Below are 24,361 nucleotides of genomic sequence, written 5' to 3' on the forward strand. Positions count from 1 at the left end.
ACAAAACACATTTCAAAATGAATAAAAATGTTCATCACCATGACACTAGAACAAAAAATAGATTTCATGTGCCATATGCAAGACTAAGAGTGACTTCATTTGCACCAGAATACATTGGAATAAAAATATTCGACAAACTGCCCGATTATTTAAGGGAAGAACATAATTTTGTGATGTTTAAGAGAAATTTGAAGAGTTTATTGTCTACATGGAAAATAAAGTATTATTATTATTATTAGGCAATTGATTTTATGGGTCCTTTACCAAGCGGTGATTACTTGTTTGTTATTGTTGATTACTATAGCCGTTATAAAGAAATAAAAATCATGAAAAATATCACAACAGCAAACATGATCAAAGTACTACAGGAACTTTTCTCTAGGCTTGGGAACCCCTGTTCAATGACACTAGATAACGGTAGGCAATTACGCAGCAGAGAAATGAAAACCTTCTGTGAAGAAAATGGAATAACTCTTTACCACACCATAACATATTGGCCACAGCAGAACGGGGAAGTCGAAAGACAAAATGGATATATCCTGAAACGACTGAAAATTAGTCAGTCTCTTAAAAGAGACTGGACTACCTGATAATGTATAACAGTACGCCCCGTTCTGTAACTGGGAAAAGTCCTTCTGAACTATTTTTTCGCAGACAATTTCGTGATAAAATCCCCACTATATTAGAAACAGAATATAAAACTTTTGATGCTGAGGTGAAAGATAGGGATAAGGAAATTAAAGAGGTTGGCAAAGAATATGCGGACAGAAAAAGAAAAGCAGAAGATTGTCTATTGGAAGAGGGAGATAAAGTTTTGTTGAAAAATAGTATTACAGAAAATAAATTTGCTAATTTCAATCCTGTTCCACATACAGTTATTAATAAGAAAGGGGGTGATATACAGGTACAGAACAGTGAAACAGGCGATGTATAGCGAAAAAACATAGTTCATTTGAAGAAAATCGAGGGACAATGGAAGGTTTTTAAAGAAAACGATAATGAGAGTTGAATAAATACTTTCACTTAGTTCATAGAGAATGGGAGCTTTCAACATTAATTTTTCTTATGTTTATAATAATTCTATATTATCTAATAACTGTCATTATTGATTTGTTATTACAAACTACTGGATGTAATGTACTAACATATTTATAATAGTAGGTATTCATTAGTTTCGTGTTTTGTAAAATATATTTGAATATTTTAGTATGTATTATGGCTATTAGTATTATCATGAATATTACTGGAGTTTTTTCCCAACACCAAATCGTTATTTTCAACACCTCAATATTATTATATCAATAGTATTATCATAATCATTATTATCATCGCTATTACAAATTACTGAAAAAAAAGAGAGATGTAGTGTACTGAAATATTGTGAAAATACCAATAACGGAAGTGAGAAATAAATGCACGTCTATAAACGTTATGAGATTGTATAACGCTGACTCAGTTCCCTTTGTTGGGGATGATTCAAGATTAATTCGTTATAGAATAGCAAGCGAGAGTGGACGTGGGGAAATAAATGAGAGTGTTTCATTTCATAGAGTTCTCACCAAAAGATAATTAAGAGAACAGGAGAAACTGAATCACTGCTTTTTTGAAAGCAATACATCTGTTTTACTTCTTATATCAACTGGAAGATTTTTATTGATGTCATAAAAAGTCCTTTGTGAACTTGTGTTAGATGAACTGTGGGTAAGTAAAGTTTGTCTCCGTTTCTAGTTATATACCTTTACATCTTTGAAGGTTGGAAATTAATTTATATGTTTCTTTTCATAACAAGCAGTCTCGAGAAAGATTAGGGTTAAGGATAGTTTGGAGGTGCTCAAACAAATATAGAGTCTGGCGCATTAAATGAAATGAACAGCCTAAGTCATAGGTCCAGCGATAAGTAAAACATAAAAAATCAATTAAACGTAAAAACATTTTCAGGTACAAGAAAATAAACACAATTCCTATGATATAAAACCTTTTCATGTAATTTATATATGTAGAAACAAGAATACAATATGTAACTCCATCTTGATATAAGAATGGTAATTCTGAGAAAAACTTACGTTTTTTGTTATATAGGTAAATTTCGCGACAAGCTTTTATATCACATAAATTATGTAACGTAATACATGAATGGATCTGATTTAATGTAATTATCTTTTTCTTCTTTTGAAGCTTGTTAATAAAAGGATATATTTGAAAATATATTTTTTTAAAGAATTTATTTAACAAATCTTACCCGTTTCTCTGAACTAAGACATACTTGTCAATTTTTTTAAGTTTCACTTATTATTAGGTAGATTTTCTTCTACAATGTAAACTATATCATTTTACACATTAACATGAGTTCAATAATGATAAGTCATCAATTTTTTGTTGATTTTTTAACAGGAGTGTGATTGAGATGGGGTTAGAATATATGAAAAGCAGTAAGAATTGTGAATGGTCTTGGATATAGAGCTGAGTGCAGAGAAGCTTTCATGAACCTCAATATTATATTGAAACTGCCTTCTAAAGTCTAATATTCGTCCATAGAAATAGATATTTCCTACTACTCGGGAGCCATCTAACATATCCATTTCTTCCAAGTCTCCGGAAAACATTGCAGTCTCAAGGGCTTATTGCATTTTGTGGACTATCTTACTCCAAAAATGTATAATGAATTGTCAGATTCCATTAAAGATTTCTAACTGATTAAGTTTAAATTGAATTGAAAGATTACTTAAGAAATTAATATTATAATGAATATTTCAATAATATTTGGGAAAGACGGGTTTTGGCTTTCTAATTCTCCATTTTTATAAAAAAAAATCTTCCAAAGTACGGAAGAAAGCAATAGTTTCAGAATGGACTCTTTGAACACAAAATGGAAGAAAAAGACCTCTTGAAACAACTACTTCCATATAAACATTGAATTACAAGAAAGAGAAATACTTCAGAAACAACTACTTTTATATAAACATAGAATTATGCAAAAATCACTTTTTGTTTGTAGTATAAATATACCCCTTGCAATTCAATTTTAATAATAAGTTCAATGACATGGATTAATCATTCATAATATATGTTATGTGTTTGTGAAGTTCCATTTTAGAATTTAAAGTAATTAGGTTAAATTTCTTATGACTTGAACAAATATGTATGACACCAGTAAATCTATGTATCTATCTATTAATTTCAATTTATTCATCAAAAATTTCATTAACTATTGTAAGTCTATTTTTGTCTTCTAAAGCAATTTTCTTTTTCTGAAGATCAGAATTGGAAGACAAATGCATGAAAAAAATTATAAAAAAAATGCATGGAAAATTTCTTGGACTTTGGTTCAGCCATCTTCAGAGAGTGAAGAAAGGAGTAATAATTGTATTTATTTCCTTCTCCATCTATGGTATTTGTTAGTATTGTAACTTCATACAATTTTCCAAAACCGGATGACCACAAGTAAACCACTGACGAGATTTTTATAAATAATTACAGTTTGTCTACTGCCGTCATCAGATTTGTATTTTCTCTGAATTTTCTCTACATATTTTCTTCTTTTTTTTTCAACCTTCTGGTTTCAGTAATTAGTCATAAAAAAACTTTTTTCGAAACTTCCAACAAGAAAACAATCACATAAAAACATTTGAAAAATACAAATCCTAGGAATATAAGTATTTGATAGGAACTTGCAAGAAAATATAACAATACATATTTCCTGCTTTGTTCTTGAGAGCTCAAATACTACTCAGAGTTACTAGTTCATTTGTCTTAAGTTTAATAATTTTTCGGTTGTATTAATATTTTAATACTTACTGCATAGCATCCATGAGATCATCTAGCAAACCATCATCAAGGTATATCCAAAATTTGGATAAATCATAAACTTCACCAAGCTTAATGTCGATGCTGTCATTCTCTGATGTTACTTTCGAAACAAATGCTCGAGGAATTTCCTTACCGGGTTTGAATGTGCCTGGTGGTAAAAATCTCATAACATCTTCCCACTAAAAATTTAAACTTAACTAGAGATTTTCAGCAAATTGTATTTGTTCTTCAACATATGCTTGTTGAAATACATTGTACTTACCAACAACCATCAATACCACAAGATAAAAAAGGAATGTTACAGAAAAATTATCAATATATTTCAGATATTGTTGAAAGAATATTATTTTCATTAATTGAATGTCAATGTTGTAATTTTATTAAAACAACGATAAAAATGAAAACGACAATAAAAATTAATTGGCGCTCCGGGGCGACTTCAATGATTCCAGTGGAGCATTTGCTTTTTCAGCTGCAGGAAAACCCGGAAAAACCTGCAGCACCACATCATCTGAAGATCTTGATCTAACAATGTCATCTCTCTTATAAAACAAAATGTAGGGTGTCTCCAGAGGCTCCAATAGATTCAATGCATCGCCAGAACACTTCGTGACACGACTATCGTCAAACTTAAACCAGTCCGTTTCGTCTTTGACCGAGGCGTAATAATGACCAAATTCAACGCCAGAACCACAGTGAACAATGACTGCATGAATATTATAATAGTGGTCTGCTAGATTGAAATGTTCATCTATTTCGAACTTTCCAAAGAGTTTCTTGCTTCCGTCAGAGGTTGAGTCTTGTTTGAAGATCATCAGTGTTTGAATTGAAGGGGTTATATTTTTAGAAGTGATTAATTTTTGGGAAAGAAAGTTTTTCTACTGCTCCATCTTGATACAAAAAAAGGGATGAAAGAATCTTCCAAAGAAAGGAAGGAAGTAATCAATTTGAAAATAAGTAACTCTATACATGGATGTGTAGATCATGAAAGAAGTGTTATTATTAGATTGACTGGTGCCTGAGCTATACTTGTTTCTTTATAACAGTCAGTTAGTCTGGCGCATGTTTGGCAATACAGTCGATCATCACCTGTTGAAAATTCCATCTTCAGATGATTCAACAATAAGCTTTGCACGGACTGGTTATTAGTCATATTAGGAAAAACTAGATGAAGTTCCAGACATTCACATAAGTTTTCGCTACCTCTTGAACATTTACTACAAAGTAAACAAGTGAGGATTTTTCCAGCAAAAGATTTACAAACACAAGACGAGATGGACTGTACGGAATCATTCAATCCAGAGCGGTCAAGAGTATTGATTTTACTATTGTTTTGCTCACGAAAAGTATTCAACAAGAACCCCAAGAATTCGGAACAATCCTCTTGTTGTCCTAACGAGTTTCTAGTGGACTTCAAAGACTCCAGGAAATCGGTTGGAGGGAAAGATGATAAATTTTTACGAAACCGCAGCTGCATGAACAGGTGTTTGAGTTTGATGAATAAGTAGGAAACATTCCCGTTCTCGTTCATCATTAAAACCTTGTTCTTGAAATTCTTCGTCATGAACAACACTTGTAAAATGCTATTTTCAATGTTGAGATACAATTTCGCCAACTTTTTTCATTGAATGTTTCTGAATTTATTCATATAAAACTAGTTTATCAAGTCATTTTTCAAATACATCATTTTATTAACAAGCTGCTAAAGAAAAAAATTATTAAATTAAATCAGATCCATCAATTCACTACATTACAAAATTTATGTGATATAATCAATGAAGTCGCCCCGGAGCGCCAATTAATTTTTTTTGTTGTTTTATAATTTCATTATTTGTATTTTGAAAGTGCTTGGTAAATGGAAATTGAAAATTTTCAGAAAATAGGATGACAAATGTTTCAAATGGAGAAAAATTGAGTTTTTTTCAGAATACTCATTCTTCAATTATATTGCAACATTAGATGTCACATGCAAATTTAAAGAAATAATGTAATATTGAACAGTAAAACAGAGGTAAAATAATATGAGCCAACAATCAAAAGTGAAATTATCCAGATTGAATATCAAAAACATTTTTATATGACTCTGGCAGTAAAAATATTTATAAGAAAAATCAAATAATCCTAAACTATACTTATACATGAACTCCGACATTAAATACCATCTCAACTCATTTTTTGATTTCAAAGCAGTTGAGGCTTTTTAAATGTCTTCAGAAATTGTGTTTCATATACTATATGTCCATCGTGATAAATCGATTTCTGTACAAAATTAGATTTGAATTTTCTGATAACAATTTTATTTGTATGCTATTATTATTAAGAACATAATTGATTTCTATGAAATTTATGTTTCAATTTTTCATTCATTAGTTATTCAATGAATGAAACAACAATAATTACTTATATTGAAAATAACTTACATCTATACTTGGCAGAGCTGCCCCACCTTCCTTATCTGATTTGGCATCATTACTATAACTTGCAATAGTAAAAACTTTTTCAGCGGAATCAGGTAGTGGTTTTCTTCGGTCATATAATTTAAAATCATCAGTGGAAGGCCTGACATAGTGAAAAATTGAGTTTAAACTTGTACAAAGATGTATTAAGCTCCTAAACCCAAATTCTTCATACTTCAATTCTCTTCTAAACATTTGCCTGAAATGGAAAACAGTTACTTATATTTCAATGAAATGTTTTCTGTTCATTTATGAGGTAATTAATTTATTATTCAGTTAGGAATTTGTTCAAGTGAAAATTTTTTTTGCTAAATGGTGTGGGTTTCAGCCTCAATTACCTAATAGATACATAGATTCAAGAATAAGATAAAAAATACATAAATATAAATGAACATAGGAACAGACAGATTCAGTTGTTAAATACAGTAAAGTCCGGATATAACAAACCCTTTTAAAGTGAACACTCGTTTATAGTAAACTCAAATTTAAATACCTAAAAGAAATTCCATAAGAACAATGAATTTTTTTATTGCTTATAGTAAACCCGGTTATAAGGAATTTCCGGATAAAGTGAACCAAATTACCCGTTTATAATGAACTTTTCGGGGAATTCTTGTGGGATTCCCCGGATATTAGATTTAACAAAGACGTAGTTGTTGCTCTTCTTTCAGTTGCCGTTCTAATTTACTGTGAACTGTTGTATAATTTGTACGTTTGTATTGTGTTGTGCGTTCAAAATGGACAATCAAAAAAAGCGTAAGGCTATAACGCTTAAAGAAAAGTATGATATTATTCAGAAATTGGAAAATGGCTGTAAACAGAGTGATATTTGTCGTGAAATGAGTTTGCCGAAATCAACAGTTTGCATAATTTGGAAAAATAAAGATAATATTTTATCTTCATATGGCAAGGTTAATAGTAAGTGTAAAAGGCTACGAAAATCGGATCATGTAGATGTTGATAAGGGCCTTTTACAATGGTTTACCCAAAAAAGACAAGAAAATGTACCAATAAGTGGTCCGATTCTTCAGGAGAAGGCAAGTGAAATGGGAAGTAAAATCGAGGGAAAAAACTTCACATGTTCCAGAAGTTGGATTGAGCGCTTCAAGAAAAGAAATTGTATAACTGGGGGCAAAATTGTTGGTGAGTCTGGATCAGTTGATATGAATGTAGTCAGTAACTGGTTCACGACCATATGGCCCGATCTTCGTAAAAAATATGACAGTAATGACATTTTCAATGCCGACGAGACTGGACTTTTTTATAGACTGACCCCTGACAAAACATTAAAATTTATTGGTGAAAGCTGTGTTGGCGGAAAAATGTCCAAGGTTAGAATTACAGTTTTGGTTGCTGCAAACATGTCAGGGACAGAAAAAAGAAAACTGTTTATTATTGGCAAATCTGCCAATCCTAGATGTTTTAAAAACAGAACATTACCAGTTAAATACAGATCAAACAGTAAAGCCTGGATGACGTCTGAATTGTTTACTGAAGAGCTGCTACAATGGGATACAGAACTACAGAGAAAAAACAGGAAAATTTTGCTTTTAGTAGATAATTGTCCAGCACATCCTGAAGTCCCACTTAAGAAAATAAAATTGGTTTTTATGCCTCCTAATACCAGCTCAAAGCTGCAGCCCATGGATCAAGGAGTAATACATTCTCTCAAGAGTCGATATAGAAAAATAATGCTACTAAAGATGTTAGAAGCAACTGATAGTAAACAGGAGTTTTCAGTGAGCCTTTTAGATGCTATAAACTTTATTCATCGTGCTTGGCAGCAGGTTACTAAAGAAACAATTGCGAATTGCTTTAAGCATGCGGGATTCTTTGAAGCAGAGGATGAATTCGATTCAGATGATGAGATGCCTTTAAATGAGTGGTTGAAGAAGCATACAAAGACTCAAGAAACTACTGATATTCAAAAATCAGTTGAAACAGAAATTAAAAAAAGGTTGGAAAATTTTGATTTTGAAGAATATGTATCAATAGATGATCATGTTGTGTCAACCGAATGCCTAACAGAAGAGCAAATTATTCAGTCACTTTCAAAAGGTAACATACAACAAGTGCAGTCTAAGATTAGATTTAAACTTTCAAACTCTTTTTCAGAAGCAGCTGTGGGAGTCATAAGTGATGATGAGGAAAATGAGGAGAAGCAACCTGAGGCAGATGTTATTATGAATGTTCCATCAGTAAAGGACATGACACAAAAAATAACGGAGATTCGCAATTTTTTGCAATCACGTGAAGTTCCAGAAAACGTTTGGAATGGTTTTTGTACCCTTGAAGAATATATAAGCAACATTAGTTTTAGTAACAGACTTGTGCAAAGTAAAATATCTGATTATACTAACTAGTTGACAAATTATGAAAAACGCTTGTTTGTCCATATACTTTAAAATAAAAAAAACATCTGAAGAGTATCAATAAAAAAAAGGTGTAATCAATATGACTAAATTTTTCTTTTATAATGAACTTCGGATATAGTGAACCCTTTTTGATGCATTTATCAAGTTCACTATATCCGGACTTTACTGTAATTGAAATAAGACCAAAAATGAGAAAAAATTATAATTCTACTTGAATTTTTTGAAAATAGCATTGGTTCTGAGGGGTCATTCTGCCACAAATCATTACTTAGACTATATAGGATTTGAACCTATGACAAGGTAGTATTAATTACTACTATTATTATACTGTATCCGACTACAGCTATAGCCACTTGTAGCTACTCGTTTGTTTGGATGAGAAAACTCTTTTTGTAAAAAATATTTTTGCATATATAAATATTCTAATCTACCAATTCAATAGAACTTTATTGCGCTGATAAAAATACATTTTGAACAAGTCACCCAATACAATGGAACCTCTCAAGGATCCATTTTGGGCAGTACACTTTTTCTGATTGCAATCAATGACGCAGTCGAACATGTCCATAATCCTGTTGAAACCAGCTTATATGCCGACGACTTAATAATCTACTAACCAGGAAAGAACATGAGAACCATTCGAACCAGGCTCCAAGAAGCAGTTCATGGTAAAAAAAATTGCTAGATACTACAGGTTTCCAAACCTGTAGTATCTAGCCAAACAGGTTTTTTTACCGACTCAAAATTCGGATTCAGAAGAGAGAGATCAACGTCGCAAGCTGTTCTGAAGGTGGTGAGTAATGTGATCGAGGGCCTTGAGGAGGGCAAGATAACCGCCATCACACTCTGCGACCTATCTAAGGCGTTTGATTGCATCTCTCACTCTATTCTTCTGGATAAGCTGCAGTTCTATGGAATAAGAGGTGTAGCTTTATCGCTCATTGCCTCATATTTAATAAATCGTTTACAAGCTGTCACATATAACAGCTGTACATCTAATTACAAACCTATCAAACATGGAGTGCCCCAGGGCTCAGTACTCGGCCCACTATTGTTCATCATTTACATCAATGATCTACCTAATTTTTTACATCCCTATAAGTCAGTTTTATTTGCTGACGATACTACGCTCATCTTTTCAGGTGACACCTTGCCGGATTTGCAAGTCTGTAAAAATTTCACTCTCAAGTGCTGAAACGTGGTTTTCATTAAATAAACTAAAACTGAATAATGAATAAACAAAGAATCTCACCTTTTGTTTGTCTAGCACTATGTCGAGTGATAACAGTGTCAAATTGTTAGGCATAAACATAGATAGTAAATTATCTTGGCAAAATCATACGGATGACCTACGAGGTAAATTGGCCAGCTCAATTTTTTAACTCCGTCAACTGAAGCCAATTACAAGTTTTCCAACACTCAAAAATGTATATTTTTCATTATTTCACTCTGTCAGTACTTATGGGTTTGTACTCTGGGGAACGCCTCTAGTGCTGTAGATATTTTCCGACTTCAAAAAAAGCAATCAGGATACTTGCCAATGTGAGTTTTCGTGATCACTGCCAGCCCCTTTTTGCACAATTACGCATATTGCCTTTGCCTTCATTATTAATTTTCTCGGTTCTGCTCGAGATCCACAAAAATCGAATGTGTCTGCGCAAACAATCCTATATACATAATCATTATACCAGAGCTGCAGGCAATATTCGTACTGATCGTTTTCGCTTAACCAAATCACAGAAAAACTCTCTAAATTATAATATTTACAAACTGTTACCGCAGGAATACAAAATCTTATCAAACAATAAATTCAAGAAGCGCTTAAAAGAATGTTTACTAACTAATTGTTTTTATTCTGTCAGTGATTTCATGGAGCATTTTCGACATCGCTAGTGTATTTCTATGGAGTGCACTCGCCACTGCGACATTTTACAATAGCTAGTAGCAGTGTACTTATTTTAAAATTTTATTTTATCTTATTTTTGTTTCTCTATGTGTTGTACTCTTTTTAGATATTATTTGGACTTACTACAAACCTTATGTAATGTAAGGTAGTCAATAAACTTTCATTCATTCACTCCAAATAAGTCCTTTCAAGTGTAAATGTATACTTTTTTCAAGATGGAAAGAAGAATTCAAACCGACTCTGAACCTTTACCAATAAAATATTCCAGTAGCTTAACAAATCGTTTTTCTAGGAATGATGTGCAACGAGAATAAAGTACAGCATTTCTTATTGAATGCCCACATTCGCCTGTTCATGAATTGGCAACGCTGCGCTGGTGAAGTTATAGACAAGAGTTCAAATACAACCGATTATTATGTTTTCATTCGTTTCTCAGTGGCGGGGCCAGAGATCGCAGTGGCGGTGTGTGTTAAAAATTGAAAATACGAAAATGATGTGCAAATTTTCAATCTTATTTTAGGTTTCTCTTGTTTGCAAATGAGTAGTTTGTGATTCCAAAGAATGTAGCTTTGTGAAAAACGATGAAATTTCAATTTTTTTATTAGAATATGTTTGTGAAATTAGTATATTTGATGCATTTTATGCTTGGCCATACTTCTAGAATAGCAACTTATGTAGAGTTACGAAAAGTTTAATTTTGTGTAACGAGCGTGTGTAGCGCAAGTTACAAAAAATGAAATCCTATCGTGTTACATACAATATTTTTTCTAATTTCATTAAAACATTGTTTTCATTATTTTTCAATGATAAAGTATCGAATCTACAAATATTTTCATTATTCAAAGATGCTATTCATCACATAGCTTGCCACTTTGGCAAGCTTTGAGTGATTACTTTGAGTGATTTCATAGAGGCAGAAGAGATAGAGTAATAACTGATTAGAGTTCTGAATGGCAATTTGTTCTTGTGTTGTGTGATTTCCGAGTGGAAAAGTATGATAAAATCACTAAACCGAGACAAAAATTAGCGAATGATATGAAAATACAGTTATAAAAGGCACATTCGGTAATCATTTACAAAAAATAAAACATGTCGTGATTTTTTTTTACAAAATACCCGCATCAACCATCAAAGTTATTAGCGGTTTGACATAGTATTTTACAAAAGTTGTTTACAATTTATGTGATATCTTTATGTCGGTTGTGTATAACACCTTTCCCCTAATATGTCCTGGAGATTTTCCGCTAAGTTATGCTCCAGCCTTTCCGCATAGTACATTGGACACTCTACTACATGTGTTTTACTGAGAGGTCTGTCTCGCATATATCGCAGGATGGTTTTTGTTTTCCAGTTATTATAGTGAGTGAGCCTTGTATGGCCGAGGCGAAGTCTGGTGATAACTATTTGATGGCTTCTGACTTTAGTTAATGTTTTGTAAGGTGTTGAAATAATTTGTTTTATTTCAGCTAGTTTGAAGGGTTGTTGGGACCATACGTTTTGCCACGTATCAAGCACTTTGTTTTTGATGAACACTTTGAGGTCGCTGGGCGTTGTTGTCATGGCATCTGCTTGTTGCGCAGCTTCTTTCGCACTTTGATCAGCTTTTTTGTTCCCACTAATGTCTATATGGGATGGAACCCATACTATAGCTATATGCTTTTGTCTTTGTTGTATTCGAAAGAGCTCACATTTAATAAGTTTAACGATGGGGTGATGGGTATATATTTTCCGTATGGACTGGATGGAGCTCGGTTATTATAACGTATTTCGGGTAATCTGTTTGTTGCATATAAGTGAGAGCTTGAAGAAGAGAATATAGTTCTCCAGTAAACACGCTCGGTTTATATTTCATGGTGGTTACAGGAGTGGTGACTGCTGCTCCTACTTCTTCATTCATTTTCGAAGAGACGGTATATATTTGAAAATAGTCTGGATATTTGTCCATGATTTCGGAAAAGTGTTTTTTAATCACAATGTTGTTTATTCTTGCTTTGTCGTATGTTGTGAAGTCAGTTTTTATTGAAACGGATTGGCTCATCCACGGCGGTGGAGTTATGATGTTTGCGTAGATAGGCGGTAAGTGGGAAAGTTCGATTTCTTGCAGGTACTGTTTGATTCTTTCTGAGAAGGATAATTTGGATTTGTTGTGGTTTATGATTCGATTGATATAGAAGGAGGTTTCTTTGAGGGACGAAATATGTACAGCGTATGACAAACTTAATATCTTTCTTCCTCTTGTTAACGGAGACTCTCCAGTTTCTGCAAGTAGTCTTTGGATAGGAGTTGTTATATATGCACCTGTAAGTATACGTAGGGCTGCGTTATGGATGCTGTCAAGTGATTTCAGGAGATGTGCCGATGCTGAGGTGTAAACTATTGATCCACAGTCGATTTTAGATCTGATTAAGGATCTGTAGAGCTGTATGACCCCTTCTGCTACCCATTTTTTGTTTGCTAATAGCCTAAGAAGATTTAGCCCCTTTTGACAGGAATTCACAAGGTTGTTGATATGATTTTTCCAAGATAACTTTTAGTCAAATAGCATTCCGAGAAACTTTATATTTTTTGAGAATTCGAGTACTGATTCGCCCATTTTCAGTGTAAATTCATCATGGACTTTTTTCTTCGAGAAAAGTATGCATTTAGTTTTCTCGTTGGACCACTTTTGAAGGTTGTTCAAAGCATTCTGCAGTAATCGTGTCACGGTTTCAGGATTTTTTCCTTTTACCAAGTCGTCTGCAAACAGTCGAACTTGTATGGGCGTTTCAATGCAGACTGCGATATCGTTAATTGCTATGTAGTTGAATAGTGTTGGGCTCAGTACTGAGCCTTGAGGAATTCCATTTTCTTGAGTTCTGCAACTGGATAATACTCCGTTGGCTATCACTTGAAAGAGTCTACTGGATAGGTAGTTGGAAACAAAGTGGAAAATGTTGCCTTTATATCCCAAGTAGTATACTTTTTTCATTATATTATGTCTCCAAGCTGTATCAAAAGCCTTACTCATGTCGAAAAATATCACAATACATTTTTGTTTGTTTATAAATGACCTATGGATTTCAGTTTCGAGATCCACGATATTGTCTAGGGCAGATCTTTGTCCTCTAAACCCGCTTTGTTCAGATATTATTTGGTTATTTTTTTCGAGGCTCCAAGTAAGTCTTCTATTAATTATTTTCTCTAGGAGTTTGCATAAAGTATATGTTAATGAAATCGGTCTATAGGAATTTGCTTCTAGTAGGTTTTTATTTTGTTTTTTGATAGGGGTGACAATGGCACGTTTCCAAATACTCGAGAATTTATTTTGAGTCCAAATCGAGTTGTAAATCTGGAGAAGAATGATTTTTGCCTCGTCTGGTAGGTGTTTCAGGAAAACACTAGGTATGTCATCTGGTCCAGGGCTGGAGTTTTTGAGTTCGCCAAGGCATTCATTTAGTTCCCTCATAGTGATTACACAGTTTATATCTATTTTATCTTCTTGATGGGCAATAAGGGGTGTGGCTTCCTCTTTTTCTTTGTAATCTAAGAAAGTCCTCTTGTAGTTCTGATTACTGGAGTATTTACAGTATTTGTCCGCTAGATGTTCTGCTATTTCCTCGCTAGATGTGATGATATTTCTATTGTTTTTCAAAGCCTTTATTGAGTGATGCGTTTCGATCCCTGAAATGCTTCTTACTGTTTTCCATACAGATGTCATTGTGGTGTTACTGTTTATACTTTGAACGTGTCGTTTCCATGACTCTTTTTTGCTCACGTTTGTAAAATAGCGAGCAAATATTATGGACAGACAAAAAGATCTAATAAAGTGAGATATAAGGAACACATAGCACACTTAAAATATGGAAGACCTGAAAAATCAGCAGTCGCCCATCATATTTTGCAACAAAACCATTCCATAGACTTCAGTTCTTTAAGATTAGTTAGACAAGTTAATAACAAGTGTGGAAATAAGTAAACATAATAATATTATGAATAACGACAACGGACCAATACCAAATAGCATACTTGAAATAGCTTGTTGAAATAATATTGATGGGTTTACTGATTACTACAAAAAGACACATTGTAAATATATTTAGATAGGCAATATTGTGAAACTAATTTTATATAGCTGAAAATTGTTCTATATATAGCTGTAACATTTAAACATACATAAGGACATATTGTAAATAATAGAAAGGCCAATTGTAAAATTAATTTAGGGTGGTACACTTGTATGGGTGGTATTACTGATTACCTACCTGTATGATGTACCTGATTAGCATAAGTAGCTTTAGTTTTGAGTAGTTATTAGTTTTATCTCCCTCTTGAAGATGATCACTTGGTGATCGAAACACGTGTCGAGGTGTAAAAATAACGATTTGGTGTTGGGAAAAAACTCCAGTAATATTCATTACTACACCAAAGGTTCCAAACAGTATATCATCTGTACAGGCAATTCAAGCGTCATGTATTTTTGTATTTCCGACCCCTTCCTTACAACAGCAAAGGGAAAGGAAAGGTTTCCTGCACTTGTATGACAGTGACCGTCATTCAATTTTAATTTCATTTCTCCAAGGACTTAAAGTGGAAGCCCACTCATTTCAGAAGTGGAATCTAAAAAGAGCAAACTGGGAACCATGCTACACTGAAATAGACAACACAGTTGATCAGCTCAACCCACAAAATGATATAGACCAATGTGTAGACGAGTTCATAAAACTGAATTTGGATATTGCAAACATATCAATTGATAAAACACGCCCCCTAAGAAACAGAGTACCTGTACTGTGGTGGAATTCTGAATGTGAACAGGCCATAAAATCCTCGAAACATGCTTTCAATGTGTACAAGAGGCACACTTCAACTGAAAATCTCATCACCTTCAAAAATCTAAGAACAAAAGCCAGATGGGTCGTTAAAAAGGGAACAGAAATGATTCATGGATAAATTATGTTAACTCTATTAATAGCACAACATCCCTAAGTCTAGTCTGGGATACAGTCAAACGAATAAAAAATTTCAGAACAAACAATAATTGACAATTAAGGAGAAATCTGACTTCAAAATCGGCTATCGCGAATAAATTCGCAGATACTTACGGAAAATCAAAGGAAATAAAGCAGCCCGTTAAACATTACGAGACCAAAACATAGATTTCGAAAAGGAATTAGAATACGACGATCAAAAGGCTTACTTTAAAAAGTTATTAAAATATTCCTGGAATTCCAGACGGCACAACTCTCAATCGAAACTGAACAAAGTAAAATCCACTATTGAACCATGAAAAGCTACACCCCAAACCAGATCCCACCAAGTTGTTCTCATACGTCTTCGTACTGAAAAAAGAAGTAAGAACGTGCGACTGATGTCTAATTTCAGTGACTGTGAAACACTTTTCAGTTGGAGTGCCCAAAGTTCTCAGTACAGCGTCAAGCATTCAATCTAGATTCTGACTCATTTACACTTTCAGGCGAAAACTGTAAAATTTCAAATCTAGTGAATTTTTTTAAATGATATCGAATTTCCCAGAGAATTTTAAGTGTGTTACATATTTATATTTTAGCATTAATCAGATCTACTATTGTTTCTTGTTCCTTTTTTTCTGTATCTGTTATATTTAAATATAATGTCACATGTTGCTGATGACCCTTGAGGTCGATGCAACTATTTTTTCAATCAAAAAAATCCGTCTGCTCTCTAATGATAATTCTAATTTAGAAGGCTTTAGCGTATACATTTTGTACCAATCATTGAAGAAATCATATCTTTCTGAAGGTGACCTTTTTATGGCAATTTCAATTGAACAAAAAATTTCATAGGAAATACACTTTATACTATAATTATTTGATACAATAAAAATAACCTCCCTATGGCCGATAATCGAAATTCATATCATCAGTTGTTATCATTTCCAGTTGACAACAAGACGTTGAATACATTGTGTGGAGTTGGGAAAGTTGAAAATATTGCGAGAATGGTTCAACGTGAAAATCGAACTTATGTAATTATTCTTTCAATTAGAGTTTTCACATTGATTTCTGAATGCGTGAATTTCTGTACTTTCAATAATATACAAGTAGACAAAAATTGAAATGAACATTTACCTAAAAATATATCTCCTTTTAATTCAAAATAAATTATTATTGTTATTTGTAACTAACATTACTGCAGTTTATTGTATGAGTTTTTGAAAATGTCCTATACGGTCCTATATGTCCTAATGTCCTATACGGACATTTTCAAAAACTTATACAATAATAAAAGAGTTTATTGTATAAGTTTGAAAATGTCCGTATAGGACGAAACTGCAGTAACATTAGTTACAAATAAAAGTGGTAAAAAACATAGAAAGTTTCATATATATATATATATATATATATATATATATATATATATATATATATATTTATTGTTAAGGGTGATTAGTTTTTGGGAAAGAAATGTTTTTCAACAGTAAACGTTCATTTCAATTCATCCCTATTTGGATATTATTGAAAGTTTAAAATAGAAATTTATATATTCAGAACGGAATTTGAAAAATCTAAATGAGGGAATAATGATTATATAGGTTAGATTTTCAAGATGAACCATTCTCTTTCAACAAACGTTGTATTCAGCGTGTCATCACTGGAGATGATAACTAATGATAATTTTCACAGATCAGCTATCTTGCCTAATGTTTGGCGGTAGAAAGCATATAAAGTTTAGGTGAAGAAAAAAAGTAATTTTCAGTAGATTTGATCTCAGGTTCTACTGCCAAAAAGCTGCTCAAATCAGTAAAGTATCTAGTTGGTTAATTTCAAGAATCAAATCCTTACAAGTGAAAACTATTTTGATGCATGACTTTATATGATAAAAGTGTAACTGATCGATGTATATAAAGGATATTTTAGAAAAACTATTATTGACGGTATTTATCAACCAAATAGAATCGAAAACAATGATTTTGAAAATATTTGTCTGCTGTCTATGTGTTCGTGTGTTCTATTTTCGAAAACGGCTTAACCGATTGGGTAGCGGTTGAGTTGTGAAATCAAGAAACAAATTGAAGATTTTGTATCGCAGGCGACTGTTCTTGTCAACAACAAAAAGTCACGTCGGTGTTTTGTCTGTGTATTTGTAAACTGAGTTTGCTATGTGGAAACGGTCGGTGACATTATTTATTAACACTTTATTTAAAGTGTTAATTCTGTGGTGGGTATAAATTTTGATGTTAGGCGTTAGCCAGGTTATTTTAATTGATTTGTTGTATCGTTGTTCATTTCAAACAAGAATGAGATTTAATTTTCCATTGTAGAACATGAGCAAAAAAAACAATGGACATCTGAAGAATGCAGTAATTTAATTGTTGTTCGCGTAGTGAAAAGGATATAAAGAAAACAGTTTACAACGAAACACGCGACTTAGACTAATTTTTGTCTAATTGGTGTAATTCGAGTTTCGAGTTTGATTTCGAAACTGAAACAAGTTTTTTGTTTCTGTTTTTAAAAACAAAACTAGTCTTTATATTGTACTTAATAGGTTTCATTCAATAGTGTTTGATTTATTTCAAGCGCTTCATAATTGAAAAAGTTGAAGATTCGAATAAAACATTTGTTGACACTACATATTCTTTAAAAATACCATTCAGGTGATTTGACTCAAACTTTGATTGACTATATTTCTAGTTATTGTAAACGGATTTTCTTTGAAATCAAATAAATTAAAACATTTTGTTATACAGAAGGCACCAAACGTGATGGCGAGCGATCGCGCAGATATAGTCTCTCCCAACTAAATTACTATTGGATTACGATAAGCCCCTTGCCGGCCAGTGTCGTACCTATAATTAGTTTTGATTAGAGTAGCAAATGGAACATGACTCCTTTGTAATTTCTTTTCATATTTCATTTAGTTTTATAGGTAGTAGTACAGTTCATTAAGATGTTATATAATGATAAACTTGACAAAAATAATATTTTGTTAGGCGATGACATTTTTTCAGAAACAACACATTGGAGGACAAGTAATGATACGCCTCTGCACAGAGCATTTGTATGTCTTGCAAGAGCTGTAGCGGGAGTTACATTGAAAATGAGTTTGTGCGCATCACGTTTGGTGCTTGCTATACTCATATTCGATTCGATTTTTTTTCAATTTGCTTACGACTAATAAGTTCAATATATAGGGTTATCCTATCCAAAGCAATTACAGTTTTCAGCAATCACAGATGTGATGTGATTGCTATTATAAAATATATTTTCAATGAAATGTTTTACTCAATTAAAATAGCCCAAAAAGTTTCCTTCCTAAATTTCTTTAATGATTGATACAAGATTTATATGTTGAAGCTTTCGAGATTATATTTATCGTTCTAGAGCAGATCCAAATTACGGAAGGAAATTATAGGGGTGTTTCCATGAGAAGTGAGACGAGAAATGGAGGATCGGTAGATTACGACTCCGTCGTGGAGTCATGTAACTTCACTTTCAATTAGTTCTTGAAAAGGGCTTCAAAGTAGAAGCCGATACTACAGGCGCAGTTCAAGATGGAGATTTATATTTTATCAAGAGACATTGTTAAAAACCCCGAATTGTAATATGTACTGCCAGATCGGGTGTTTCATGGCCAGGGGCGTTCTTGTCAACCCGTGTATATTTCACATGTATATTTCTGCAACATGAAGCGTATGATTGGAATTCCCTGGCTTTGGCAACATTGTGAAGTTCATATACGAGTATGTTGTGGGATTGATGGAAATTTATGTGAAGTTTATTAGCTATAACTGCTCACTCTGTCTGTGAACGTGTGCGCACTACCCTAAAAAATGGCTCAATCGATTTGAGTGTGGTTTTCACTGGTGTATTGCAATATGCTCCACTTAACATTAAGTATTTCATTTATTCAAATCCGTTTGTCAATTCAAGGATTCATTTCAACGTCAACGCGATGAAAGCCGCAATCAAGAGGTATACAAATAATATTTCAGAACGTTTAATCATTGAAGAATAATTTATTTTAAATTGAAAGGGAATATATTTTCAGGCAAACGTTCATTTCAATTTTTGTCTATTTGGATATTATTGGAAGATGGGCTACCCTTCATTAACAAGACTCTTTCTGTCGAATAACTCTGTTGTTTAGTATGTAATTTTGTTAGAAATTGTATAGTTAGGTGCTGTTACTTATAACATTTTTGAAAAAGACTCGAAGTACTCGAGGCAGCCATGTTAGCTTGCCTTTTCTGTTCGTGTAAGGAACGACGCTAGTCGGGATTAGTGTACTCCGACAGAAAAAGTAAATTTGTGAGTAAATTTATATCCAGAGCGGATTATTCATACTTTAAATGTTCCTGCGTTAAATGGGCACTATGTCTAGTGACCATATTTTGTTTGTTTCTGTAAGGACCTGAATTTAACCTTGGTGCGAGGTGGGTTTTTGCAATTTTCTTTGTAACCACATTTCTGAATTGTTCGTTTCTTTAAAACGTTTTATGTAATTTGTAACATGTAATTTGAGTTGATCTTGAATGTACGAAAATATTTCCTTTTGATTTCCTTTATTTTTCTAATGCAGTTACTGCTTTGGTCCTGTCCGCCATTTTGTCGTCATGAAACGAAACCATTTCCATAAAAATTTAATAAATTTTCTCAACGAGATGTTCCAATGATTGATTGATTTCCTGCTCTAATCGTCTCTCTGGACTGTACCTAGTTATGAGGATATAGGATTTTTGTCTCTCCATTTCTTTCTTGGTGAAGACGAAAGGAAGATTACTCAATTTTACAGCCCATTTCAACCACTCGAGATGAACTACTTTCCCCAGACAATCGTCTCTCCGGATTTTACCTGGTCATGAGGATTGAGAGGATGGTCCATCTGTAGAGCCTGTCAAAAACTATTCAGCCCAAGGATGCTTCATCTACTCCCCTGGTTGTCTTTCCTTCTATTATTTGGTTACGACGTTTGATCGGTCGGTAGCCAAGCGGTTCGGCGTGGGTTCTTTGTTCACTCACTCGAATTGACATTTTTCATGTTTTACCTGCCATCTTTTTTATTTACATCATAATTGTGTGTAATAGCACTTGTACAGTACTGGACGATCGCTCTCATATTTTCAAAACACTTGATTAAAGTCATCATATGATAGATTATTATTTTATATCGGTTGAACCGATTTGGAAATCATTAGTTAATATCGCAATGTCAATTCCCACAGAATTGCCTGTATGACTGTATATTTACTTTTTTGTGTATGTCATAATATGTTCTGTTATTATATAGTAATTAAGGAAAGTATTTGTTTGACTTCAGATTCCTCCCTTAGTGATTATTGAATATTGATGTGTGATTTATAAAATTGATGAAATATTACACAAAGTGTACAGCAATTTTTTGCATCTTGTTTTCCCTTTTCAGACAAGATCTGAGTAATCTTTTGAGAAAAATTGGGTGGCGTCCAAATTTAATTCCAAACATAATGAATTAATAAAACTCGACCACATGCTCTACCTATTTCAATAGCTAACGGCACAAACGTTTCCTGAATAAGAAAGGAAACAGTACATTGTATCAAATAATTAATTGTATTATAAAGTGTATTTCCTATGAAATTTTTTGTTCAATTGAAATTGCCATAAAAAGTTTACCTTCAGAAAGATATGATTTCTTTAGTGATTGGTACAAAATTTATATGCTAAAGCTTTCAAAATTAGAATTATCATTAGAGAGCAGGCAGATTTTTTTATTGAAGATATAGTTGAATCGACCGCAAGGGTCACCAGAAACATGTTACATTATATTTAATTATAACAGATACAGAAAAAAGGAACAAAAAACAAGAGTGGATCTGATTAAGGCTAAAATATATGTTACACACTTAAAGTTCTTTGAGAAGTTCGATATCATTTTAAAAAAATCACTAAATTTGAACCTTCACAGTTTTCGCCTGAAAGTGTAAATGAGTCAAAATCTAGATTGAATGCTTGACGCCTGTACCTACTGAGAACTTTGATCACTCAACAAAAAGTGTTTCACAGTCACTGAAATTAGACATCTGTCGCACGTTCTTACTTCTTCTTTTTTCAGTAAGAAGACGTGTGAGAACAATTTGGTGGAATCTGGTTTGGGGTGTAATTTTCCATGGTTTTATAGTGGATTTTACTTCTTTCAGTTTCGATTGAGAGTTCTGCCATTTGGAATTCTAGGAATATTTTAATAACTTTTTAAAGTAAGCCTTTTGATCGTCGTATTCTAATTCCTTTTCGAAATCTATGTTTTCGTCTCGCAATGTTTAACGGGCTGATTTATTTCCTCTGATTTCCCGTAAGTATCTGCGAATTTATTCGCGATAGCCGATTTTGAAGTCAGATTTCCCCTTAATTGTCAATTATTGTTTGTTCTGAAATTTTTTATTGGTTTGACTGTATCCCAGACTAGACTTAGGGATGTTGTGTTATTAATAGAGTTAACACAATTTATCCATGAATCAGTTCTGTTCCCTTTTTAACGACCCATCTGGCTTTTGTTCTTAGATTTTTGAAGGTGATGAGATTTTCAGTTGAAGTGTGTCTCTTGTACACATTGAAAGCACGTTTCGAGGATTTTATGGCCTGTTCACATAATTCCACCACGGTACAGGTACTCTATTTCTTAGGGGGCGTGTTTTATCAATTGATATGTTTGCAATATCCAAATTCAGTTTTATGAACTCGTCTACACATTGGTCTATATTATTATGTGGGTTGAGCTGATCAACTCTGTTGTCTATTTCAGTGGAGCATGGTTCCCAGTTTGCTCTTTTTAGATTCCACTTCCGAAATGAGTGGGCTTCCACTTCAAGTCCTTAGAGAAATGAAATTAAAATTGAATGACGGTCACTGCCATACAAGTGTGGGAAACCTTTCCTTTCCATTTGCTGTTGTAAGGAAGGGGTCGGAAATACAAAAATACATGACGCTTGAATTGCCTGTACAGGAATCGAAATTGTTTTTTCCCGTTGTTTAGAATGATTAGGTTGTTTGCATCTACCTACCATCTATAGTCTGCCTCTAATATTGGTGATGAACATCCCCAAGATATATTATAGCAGTTCAAATCTCCCAAAGTCAATCTAGGTTTTGGTATTCGTCGTAGTAAGTGATCAAGATCTTTTTGCGTGAAGTCGTAATTGGGTGGTATGTAGATGTTACAAATGTATATTACTTTAGGAAAACAAATTTTGATTACTATAGCTTCAAGACTGGATGTTACTGGGATATCAATTGCTTGAAACGATGACTGTATGTACGTGTCGACGCCACCGCTTGCTTTTAATTGATTGTTTCTGTTTTTGAAGAGACAATCGTAACCTTTGAGATTGTGATGATTTTCGTCCTTGAAATGTTTTTCTTGTAAAGATAATACAAATGGGTTGTGGTCGGAAATTAAAAATTTCAACATTTTCTGTTGGGTATAAAACCCATTCATATTCCATTGTAAAATGAAGGTGAATGACTATTAGTAATTGACTTCTTAGGAGGATATTTCACTTTCGGTTTCATAGAATCCCGCTTCTTCTAACTTCAATTGGTTTGTAAGCTCTTTTCTGATATTGGTATATCAGGAGTTTATGCTCCTATCTTGAAAGTGTGGGTTTAATACCGAAAGCATATTGATAATGCCTTGTATATCGTCTGTGTAATGCCTTGCAACACTGAGGTAATCTTTTGTCCAGTAAACATTTTCTAGAAAGCCTCTAAATTGATTATAAGTCATTAAGAAATTTTCTGTTTCAATGAAGTTTTTAGCTGGTGCAAGAAGGGATTTTACCGTTGTATTGTTGTATTAATTTGATGGGATAGAACGAGGTTTTTTCCGGGTGCATGAAATTGGTTTTTGAAATGGATAAGACGTGTTGTCGCTATTCGGGCTGAGTGTCCCCGGCTAGAGGCTAGTGCCGTCGCGTCGCAGACTCTGGTTCAGGTAACTTCCGAGGGCTAAAATATACTCTTGTATTTCAATTTCATCTGTAGAGTTAAATATAATGGCTTGGTTTTTACTTGCTAACCGAGGAGATTGTTGTAGATTCAGAGCTACAGATAAGATATGTTGGTAGCTAATTGGAACGTGAATGGCATTGTCGTTCTAAAATCAGTTGTTGGATTCCGGTTCCTGTGGTCAGAAACACTTGTCGAACCGGACATCATTTTGGTAGGAATTTTTTTTAATGGTCAAGAATATCTTGAATCAGGCCCAGCCTATTCGAGATCGGCAAAAACTATCGGTACCAATAAAAAATTACGTAGATATTGTATTAAAAATGTATAGTGCAATATGTATAAAACTGAAGAAAATGATGCCTTGAATGTTTGTTAGTTTTTAGTGCTGGTGTTAGTTATAATTGCTTTATTTAGCATTTAGTTTTTAGATTGCGTTTTATTTTATACATTTCAATATCAGTACGAATTTTGTAATTTTTTTTGAATTGAAGTATATTTATACTGTGTGTAAAAGCCAAATGGAATAAATTCATTATTTCGGTTACTGTACATATTTAAAAAAAATCTCGAAACACGTCAAACGTAAATTATAATTTGACATTTTTCAACGTAAAAATGCCACCCCTACCTTCAACCCCCTTCGAATGACAGGTACAACCCCCAATGTTTTAAATTGGAAGTATAGGTTTGTGATATATCGTTTGAAAGGTATCTTCATTCTCTATTCAAAACTGTTATCGCTTTCAAGTTTATTACAACAATTAAGATAAAGTAAATTCAAATCATGTGGTTACCGAAATTCGATAAAATACAGGCAAAAACTAAAATGTAATACAAAACGTAATGAAATGTAGGAAACGAAAAAGAACTATGGAT

At 33.1% G+C, this 24,361-nt stretch overlaps 1 protein-coding gene across 2 annotated transcripts in view; it reads right to left on the bottom strand.

Annotated features, from left to right (window-relative positions):
* The window catches only part of LOC111509665 (uncharacterized), a 193,236-nt gene that overhangs the window by 121,194 nt on the left and 47,681 nt on the right, over nt 1-24,361 (bottom strand). For both annotated transcript variants that reach the window (XM_074170308.1, XM_074170309.1), the window contains exons 5-6: nt 6,228-6,462; nt 3,796-3,986 (exon numbers count right to left, since the gene is read on the bottom strand). In XM_074170308.1, coding sequence (XP_074026409.1) covers nt 3,796-3,986; nt 6,228-6,462 — 426 coding nt within the window. The remainder of the gene's footprint in view (nt 1-3,795; nt 3,987-6,227; nt 6,463-24,361) is intronic.

This window comes from Leptinotarsa decemlineata, unplaced genomic scaffold (genome assembly GCF_025532065.1).
Source record: "Leptinotarsa decemlineata unplaced genomic scaffold, Ldec_3_MD MMD2_P_RNA_scaffold_8, whole genome shotgun sequence".
Classification (NCBI taxonomy): domain Eukaryota; kingdom Metazoa; phylum Arthropoda; class Insecta; order Coleoptera; family Chrysomelidae; genus Leptinotarsa; species Leptinotarsa decemlineata.